At 37.9% G+C, this 9,870-nt stretch overlaps 1 protein-coding gene across 1 annotated transcript in view; it reads right to left on the minus strand.

Moving 5' to 3' along the window:
* The window catches only part of XIRP2 (xin actin binding repeat containing 2), a 32,966-nt gene extending 24,952 nt beyond the window's left edge, over positions 1-8,014 (minus strand). The window contains exon 1 of the mRNA XM_071746220.1: positions 7,706-8,014. Within this exon, the coding sequence (XP_071602321.1) occupies positions 7,706-8,014 (309 nt within the window). The remainder of the gene's footprint in view (positions 1-7,705) is intronic.
* Between the last annotated feature and the right edge of the window lie 1,856 nt (positions 8,015-9,870).

Raw genomic sequence — 9,870 nt, forward strand, 5'->3', positions numbered from 1 at the left:
AACTGTTGAGATGAAGCCACGGTTCTTGGTTGATTCTCTGCAATGCACCACTTCACTGAGACAGAATTTCTCAAGAGACTTTAAAAAAGTCCCTATGGCTGCCGGGAATTTGCTCATTTATTTTATCCCCAGACCAACTCCAGAGATGCTTATCTTTTTCATCTGTTACAGACAGTTTTAAAATAAGACAGTATTTTCATTTGGAGGAAGGGTACAAAATAACTGCTGTTTACACAGAGGCCCTGGAAAGAGCTTGTTATCAATCTGAAGAAAACCATCTATTTGTAGAATTGCCATATTAGAATGGGACTCTACGCTAGCTAAGAAAAAACACTGAAGGGCTAAATTCTGCTTTGAAATTTCTATAACTTTCACTTTTAATGACCAAAATTCCCTCAGATTTGCCATTTTATTACCATGGCATGATTAATACAGGGTCCAGGTCTTACAACTTAAAAAGAGGTGGCCTAAAGCTTTGAGCCAAAAAGGGAAATTCTTTTAATTGTTAACAGCATTTGGCACACATTAAGGGGCTGCAGTGTTCAGACTCTGTCCCATGGAAAGAATATCAGCTTATTGTATAGGGTTGATTTGAAACTTCATAGCACTTTTCACAGTATGATAATAAATACTTGTGCAAAATTAGCAACTGGACAATGAGTTAGATAGAAAACTACCAGGCATACAGTAGCTACAGAAACTTATCCTCCTAAAATGATACTGTGCAATCCATCTCTACTGGGATTTCTGGAGGATGGAACAGTGGTGTGTGTTAGAAGCACATATGGAAACTGAGGCTTCAGCTAAGTAATTTAACATTGACCAAACGTCACAATGAGCTTTTTTTCAGTGACTTTGTATAAAGTAGCCATCTACAATATCTGTAAAAAATTAAATCAAGATAAAATTTATGAAGACTGCAAAATAAAAAGCTTGTAGAAATGAATCAAGAGCTTTTTAAAGCAAATTGGAATAAAATCACACACAAATCAAACAGAATTTATACCAAGTTGCTAGTAGCCTTCCTAGAAGTCTATATAAATAAATAGCAAGACATTACCAGTAAAACATGAAGAATAAGAAGTCTAGATCTGAGACAACTATGTTTAATATAAAACATACTAGAAAGAACAGTGATGAAAGACAGGAAAGTGTACGAGCAGCATAACTTTCTAACCAGCCTTAACAGGCTACACTTTTCAGCCTGGATTCAGATAACGGAAACTGTTTTCTAAATCTGTGTGATTAGTAACCAACAATAATGTCAGAGTTCTGTTTCCAAAATCATGTCCTGTTGCTGTGTAAAATGCTATCTCACTGCACAGGAGGCATGAATTAAGATTGCAACATAGCAGAATTTAAACACAGTAGCTTTCTTCTTGAAGATTCACAGAATCATCTGGGTTGGAAAGGACCTCTGAGATCATCAAGTCCAACCCTTAATCCAAGTCTCCTCTTGCTGTTTTCACTTTTTTATTTACAACCATATACCAAGAATTTCAGTCAAACAGAATCATTTGTCCTTTCTATTTATGTAATAATTCCAAAGTAACTGGAAAAAAGCTTTACCACAACCTTAAAAAAAAAAGCATTTATAAATAATCCTGCTCAGCTTTAGTACAATAAATTTAGTAAACACTTTGTGCTGCAATTTTAAAAGGAACTCTGCTGTATACTAAATTCTCATATCAGCTCTCAGTTTATGCTTTGGTTCTTTATTATATTTTTTTCCTCTTGCATCCCCCTGGCTGGGGATGTAATTTTATAACTGTGTTTTCACCCTTACAGTGGAAATTTTATCATTGCCACAGTTAATTTCAGGTATAGGACTGGAAAAAAATCAAGTTACACATTTCGAGTTTCACCAGAATGTGTGTGTGCTTCATTTTTGAGTTTGTTTTTTTGTTTTTTTTTTTTTTAAATTCAATGACTATATGGCTTTCTTTACATACTTTATTGCTGAAATTTACTTGTATTCAGAGGCTTCACAGTTTAGACCACTTAACAGCTTTAAAATATCTCAGTGTGTGGCTCTGCCTTTAAGCAAAACAAAATAACCATTTTGGAAGTGGTGTTTTCTAACATGATCACTTTGTTTCTAGCATTGCTGCAGACATTTACATTCTGATGTCATTTTCCAGTTATTTTAAAAATTATTTTTAATTACTCGAAATTACTGGAAGCATGTTGTGATGTGAAACAAAAGCAAGTAATAGCAAAGCAGAAACAAAGCACCAGCAGTATGGGGAGGTAAGTCACTTGCAAAATTACCAGTATTTTTAGTCTTTAGTAGGCTATTTAGCTGCACAGTCCCTTATCCACCTGTCTTTTCCCTTGACCCTCCACTTTGTTTCCTTCCAAAAAATACCCAGGCTTAAGACTTTTTCCACTGTTGCTGAGCATGCTGATTCCCAGAGTCCACTGATACCACTTTCAGAAGCAGGACAGTAATTTAATTTCTCTTTTCCAATCGCTAAATGCCTACAGATTGCTCAGCTTTAAAATAAAATGCCATGTTACTTTAAATCTAGGCAGCAAACATCTAAAAAGCATCCCATCTTCACAGAACTTTCTTTGAAAGAGACAACAGCAGTAGAGATCTGGTTTGTATAAAGGATCCCTGGAGGATCTCCTCTATTAAGGCTGCTTATGTAGTACAGTATTTTTAGCAGGTCATTTGTGTGTTCTGCCCCAGAATGGCCCATACTGGCACCTATTCATATACTAGTACTACCTGTACCTTGGACATAAAAAGACAGAAATTATTCTATGCTGTACTTCTCTTTGAAAACATAAGAATTAATCTGTCATGAAGATTCAGAACAGTAACATGAAACTCCTGAGAATGGTAATTTTTGACCTATTTACTTCAACCTTATGATAACAGCTTCAGAAAAATTGGTGATTCCACTTCTCTTTTTACTGGATCCTGTCAGAGAATAATAGAATTGTTAACAGTTTGTTCATACAAATGTTACACAGGTTGGAGTAAAGATAACAGGAACAGACACATTGGAGATTTTAATTTACATACTAATAGCCTATTGAAATAGTCAATAGTTGCATGTTTTGGTGCAGGTGCTTATTTGATTGTTAAATTGGAAATTGTTCTTTTGACATACTACACATTGTGAACTGCAACAGCAAGTAATGTCTCTTTCACTCCTGTTTAATTTATAGATCTGCTCTCCCCTGGATACCTGTGGATTTCTCAAACTTTACGTCACAAGCTTGTTTCCTTCTTAAGCAACTTAACCCAGATGATGTTTTCTTTTCCTCCCAGTCCTGTCTCACAAGCCATGCTAGACATGGATGTATTTACTCCCCATCTTTTCACATCATATTCATGCTTCAAGAATTGATTAAGATGACACAGGGTAGTAAATACCAGCAGTCAGAATGACAGTGAAAATGTTTTAAAAGTTTTTGCTTTCTGCCACAAGTATCAAATACTTAAGAAGCTACTTAGGAGACAAAGAATTTTCTATAAAATCTTGCAAACTAAAATTAAACTAAATGCAGAGATGAAGTCAAAGAACATGCTATCAACAGAACATATTTTTCCAAACAGCACTGACCCTGAAAAGGAGCAGTTCCTTTCTGAGTGCTTTATGGTCAGTTTCCCACAGAGGTTATCAAGCTCTGATGAGGCTGCCTAATAGGTTGGAAACCATACAACAGAAATGGACTTGGGTAAAGCAAGGTATTTACTAGGTTATTTGTCTGGCAAGAGAACAGGTAATTTTTTTGGTGACACAGAAAGCACGTTTTTTCACAATTCTCTAGATAAAACTGTAGAAAACTCAATGAATATCACATGCAACTTCTCAGTTAAGAAATTTTAACTTTATTGATCTCTGCAGGTTATTTCTAAGAAAACCAATTTCTGGGTCTATTCAAAGTGATCATATATTTAAAGAAGAACTCTTTTATGACTTTTTGTATGTGTGTATGTCTTTTCTAAGAAGCCCCAAGGTACACTTTGCTCATTTCTCTGCTCTCTTATACTTGCTTAATAGCACACAGTCAGACTAGAGATAGCATCCACACATGGAAGGCAGAGCTCCTCTGCTTTTCTCTGCCTTCTGGAGACCTGAGCTGAAGACTAGTAAATCTGGCATAATTCTGAATTTACAAGAAGGTAATTTCTGCTACATAATAATTTGAAGAGGGATTTCATTACGTGTTTGAGGATCACAAGTTTCACACTAACTTACTACAAGTTATCTTCAGCTGGAAAATACATGTACACATACAACATACAAACAAACAGAAATATTTGGATCAAGTAAACTAAATATACATAGAAACCCACGCTTTTGAAAACAAACACATAGGTATGTGGAGAACAGGATGAAAAGCTAGCCTAAAGTTAAAATTTCCTTCTCAAGCTTAGATGAAATACTTGCAATGCATCAGCATTCCTCAGTGGGCAATGATTGAGACTTAAGGAGAATGAACTCACTGTGCCATCTAAACAGAACTTGGCCCAGGTAAAGCTGTACTGGGCTCTCAGGAGGTGATGAATTAATTACCAATCCCAAGCAAGAGGAAGGGTAAGAGCCAGGCAGTTTGAGGGGTGTGCCTTAGTGTCCCACCCTTCATATTTTTGCAATCCATGGGGAACGCAGGAGTCAGGTACAGAAAACAGACACTTTAATGTACTGGTTCTCTGCCTTTGGCAATCCACATTCCTCCTAGGTTGGCTTTTGGTCCTGAAGGAGTCAGGGGTGGATTGCACCACCACATCTTTATAGACTTGTACTGTACCTCTTAAACTGTTGTGTATGTGTCAAATCTAGGGCTATTGATGGAAGCATTGTGTTCAATAGCATTAAAAAAAAAAAAAATTAAAAAAAATTAAATTCTTCTATTTAAAATGCTTCCCTGTTGCAGAAAGAAATTTCAGATTTTTGGACTGCCTTCCTAGGATAGTCAGTCATCCAGGGAAGTGGCATTTAATTCACTGTCAAAATCGTTTTTTTTTCTATGAGCTAATTGAACTCCACAAAATATTGAACTATAAGAAACAAAACCAAAACCCAAACACTCCGTCCTGTCCCCCACAGTGATTCTTTTTCCCAAAACTGTTCTTCGTGATCTACAATTCAAGTCCCATAGACAATGCAGCTTTTATTTGTTGTGGAATATCTTGCCATTAGAAGAAAGTTCATGAATACAAAGGGGAGGAATGCATTGTGTCACAAAAAGAGCTGAAGACAAAATTCAGAAAGCTGATAATACAGCACTCCCATGCATTCCTTACTATTCACTTTAATTCATCCATTAACAGAAATCTAAATGGTGTAAGAACTCACAGGGTATGAAACTGACCTACAGTTTTTACAAGTTTTCCATTCTTTTCTGCATTGCATGGCTTTGCTATATTACTATAAGCGTTTCTGAGAGTGTCAAGTGAAAAAAGATCCTGCTTGTTTAAACAATTTTAATGCAGGTCTAAGTTTTACACTAAACATCTGTACCCTTCATTTACTCTCTGGCAGCAGATTGTGTGTCTTCTGCAGAGGACACAGCTTAATGAACATAGAGAAAATTATTTAAATGAATGGTTTGAATGAGTTCTTTGAACAGGTTTCTCTAAGAAGCATGAAAATTACTTTCTCAGTTGGGATGCTTGAACTTGTTTTAAGAAAAATATACATAATCACTTTCCAGCAAACACAAGCCTTAGTTGCTTTAACATCTAAATGTCTTTGAGTGCTAATAAACTAGAGCAATTGCTTCATGGGGTCATAAATCAATGCAGTAAATCAATGTTTTATTCTGTTATGACTTCTTAAGAAACAATTTTTTCCTATAGGAAGGGGAAAATACTATGCATTTTCCCAGAATAGGATATAGTTTATTTCTAAATAATAGAAAGATATGGACAGACCTAATATAAAGACTTAAAAAGCTCCAGCAAGAAACTTAATTATTAACTTACTAATGCTTCTAAGAGGGAAATAACATCCACGTTCCACTTGGATAAACTCAGGAAAAAGTAAATTGACTTCACAAAATGATTTAGCTATAAAATTATTAAACTTATTCTCTGAGTCTATTTATTCTTTTTGTGAGTATATTCCTTATTGCTATATGAAGTGTTAATTCCAGTCCAATAATTAGGATTGGGCATATTTCAACATGTAGCCACCCAGAAGAAAAATAGCTGCAGCTGCATATAGTAATGGCTTTCACATTGGAACCATGTAAGTAAGTAATGCTTACATTGTTAAAGTATTTTATGATGCAGATTCTGGTTTTCTACATTTCATATTGATTGTAGGTTGGAAACCTTAAGATGTTTTACAGTGCAACAATTCTGAGACTGGGAATAAGGAGTTCTTTTACTTTCTTGGTAATTATTGTTTAAAGAAAGGTCAGTGGTCCTGTCAGGTTGAAGAATGCTGTCAAAAAAATTTTATTCTTTATCACTTAATAAGGAGCTCTTCATAGCAAGAAGATTAAAAAACTCAGTTTACTCCTACAGGAATATGTCTGCAATAACAAATAGACTGTTTCATAAGAAAACAAAAGGCTAATGTTGCAATTATTAAAAAATACTAATAAGTTAGATCAACCAGGTCGCTGCTTTAAAATCACTTCAGTATGTCACTTAGCAGCTGTCAATCACTATTTGAAATAGCCTTCAAAGTGCTTGACAGTCCCATAAGGTTTTAGCCATTGATTTATTTGTACCTGTTTTTTTTTGTTATGTGTGTGAAATCAGTGATTTTTCATGAATCACATGGATTTTGATTTCACTGTTCCCATAAAAGAAGCTTTCTACTATCTTTTAGTAAGGGAATTTTGTGTATGAATTATATCATAGTTAACATGCATTATTCTATCTCCAGTTCCTGGAGCAGAAAGTCATATGTAAATTGATCTCGCATTAAAGATTGATTTAAAATTCGAATCTGGACATTAAAATTAGAATGGTAAATGACTGGCTAAGTCAACTGACAGGGATACCTGCAGCCATTAGAATGTGGTAGAATGCAGAGCTGTGACACTGTTTTATTGTATCTTTGATTGTAATCAGGATAAATATTACTCAAAGGGGATTTTAAAATTTATATATATATATATTATTGAAGGTGCCCTAATTAAGATAACTTATGAAGTGTTTGGTCCGCTATACTTCTCTGAAATACTATTTTTAAGGTTCTAGCAAGGCCAGCTTCACCACGTTGAAGGAAACCACTGACTTTTCTCAGTGAAACCTCTGATGACAAAGAAAGGTTGCAGTTTGTCCAGACCTTTCATTTTATGTCAGTGAAAGCCAGTGGGTGTAGTGACAGCAGGTTTCTCAGTTGAAAGGGAGTCAATACTGTTCTACAAATAAGAAGCAATTGCTTCAAAAAAGTTTTATAGTGTTTGTAAATTGTTCCATTTGGGAATTCTTCTCTCAGACCATAGTGTCTAGTTTCTTCACCCCGAGAAAATACCAAGCAAGCACCATTGCACACTGACTTACCTGACAGGTTGGCAGATAGCGCCAGATGGCAAACATTAAAAGAATCTTGATTAATACCATTGTGGAATACAAGTTATAGAGCATGTAGTATTAATATGCTGATCCAGATTGTCCGCAGGGTCAGAGGAGAAGGAGGGGAGCGTGAGGCTGGGGAAACTGCCTTGCAGCCCTGGGCTCTATGTCAAGGCCACCTCAAGGTGTCCCTCCAGCCCAGGCACTTACCTTTTTAGCACCCAGGGCCTCGAAGCGATTCCGCAGCTCCTCCACAGTGATAGGAAAGGGCTGGGTGTGCTGAGGGCCATCTGGGTTCTCCTGGAGCCTGTCTGCCCTGCTGCTCCCTGCCGACACTCGGGCCACGGTGCTGCTGCAGCTGATGATGTGCGGCAGATGGGCCCGTGGTGCTGGTGAGCGTGGGAGCACTGGGCCTGGTCTTGAAGCGGCAGCAGACTCCCATTTCTGCTTGAGTAGCTCTACAGAGCCCTTCTGCAGGGGAAAGTCTGCCAGCTCCAGCGTGGCCTGCCAATAGAACATGTACCTGGGGTCAGACACAGGCAGCTCTGTGCCAGCAAAGGCCACTGTGAGGCAGCTTGAAAGCCCTAGGAGGTCACTGGACAGAGCAGAACACAGGCGGGCATATGGGACAGAAGCCACTTTCAATGGAAAGTGAGATCCAGTAAAACCAGATCTAGTAAGAGTCAGTGAAAGGGCTCAGTGGGTTCATACAGCAGGAATACGTTAATTAAAGTGTGAATTAAACATGTTTTTCAGATATGTTATTCGTAAGTTTGGCATCAGAATTGCTGTATATCATGAATAGAAAAAGCAGCAAGCACACAGTTAGGGAGAATTTGAAAGTGGGGCTAATGTGTAAGTGCCTGGTAATCAGTGTGTGCTGCACTAAAAGGTGTTGTAACAGGTGACTGCTGGTTTCTTTTAGATTTAGTACAGCTGTCAGTATTTTAGAGCAAAAGACAGCATTTTAATGCAGCCAGGAGACCAAAGTGCTATTGCATTGGGTGTGGGAGTGCATGGATGGTCTGGAAACACATTGCAATGCAGTGCTCCTAGTTGCACTATAACTTTTGGCACGTAAATTGCTGATATTAAATCTTAAGTGCTGATATCAAGTCTTTCTAATCAGTTGCCTGTGTTCTCACAAAGGCTTATTCCATCTTTCTTAGAGTATACTTGGGAAGGAAAATTGATATTCTATCATTTTGTACCAGTTGCTGAGACCTGCTACCCATTTGCTGAAATCAGCTCCTAAGACACTGGTTTGGAGGTTTTTCTTCCCTGCAGCAAATACTCTACTGTAACTTTTCATCTCTCATTCAAAATGAGTTTGCTTAGAAAGAGCGTGGATATAAAATAGTGAAGAGAAAGAAATGTTAAGAACTGGGATCTAACTACAAGCTAAAAATGCCATTCATTAGCCTTTTAGGCAAGTGAGGTTGCTTTGAGTTTGTCCTGTAACATCCTTATATTTAATTGAGCTTAAATATACATTGTTGGGAGTTGGTCTTGGGGGTTTCTTGACTCAATTGCAGACCAGCATTAGTGTGGCCTGTAATCTTTTGTTTAGGAGGAAAAAATACAAAGTACTGTGTATTTGTTGTGCTCCAAAGATATTTCTAAAAGGAAACTCGAGTTTCACTTTTCTTGAACAAAACAGGAAGAAGTGTCTGGGCTTACAGCTTTCATGTTCTTTCTAACTAGAAAGTGACCATGACTTCGGTCCAAAGCCACAGTCAAAAGAAGTCTGACAACCCAGGCTGAGCTGCTGCAGAGATAATGCAGCTGTCCAGGTGACAGGCTGTGTGGAATGTCTGAAACTGTTGCTCTTCCAGGAGGACAACAAAGAAAACCCCTCTCTGTGCTCTGACCCGGTAAATGATCTTAAGGAGGAAGTGGTGAGATTAAGGAACATACAGGAATATGAAAGAGAAATAGATTGGTGGAGGCAAACCCTGCCATCCTAAGGAAAAGACAGCAGGTGGAGGCTCCATGAGAGGTAGAGGATCCCCTGCGCTTTAGTAACTGGGCAGAAGGAGGGGAAGTAGGTGGCAGAGAGAAGTGGAAGCAGGTACCTGCTCAGGGCAGCAGGAGAGTCCCCTCCAGATTTCCCCCACCTTCCCAGGTGCCCTTACAGAACAGATATGGGGCTCTGGTGATAGAGAATCAAGGAAATAAGGATGTTTATGAAGACCCATCCAAGAAGTTGTCAAAGCAGCCAGCTCCACACATTAAAACTGCTCCTGTAAAGAGCAAGAGGAGGGCAATAGTTATGGGAGATACCCTCCTGAGGGGAACTCAAGGTCCCATATGTCAGCTAGACCTTTTCCACAGGGAGGTCTGCTGCCTTCCTGGGGCCCAGGTTAGGGATTTAA

This window comes from Heliangelus exortis, chromosome 6 (assembly GCF_036169615.1).
Source record: "Heliangelus exortis chromosome 6, bHelExo1.hap1, whole genome shotgun sequence".
Classification (NCBI taxonomy): Eukaryota; Metazoa; Chordata; class Aves; order Apodiformes; family Trochilidae; genus Heliangelus; species Heliangelus exortis.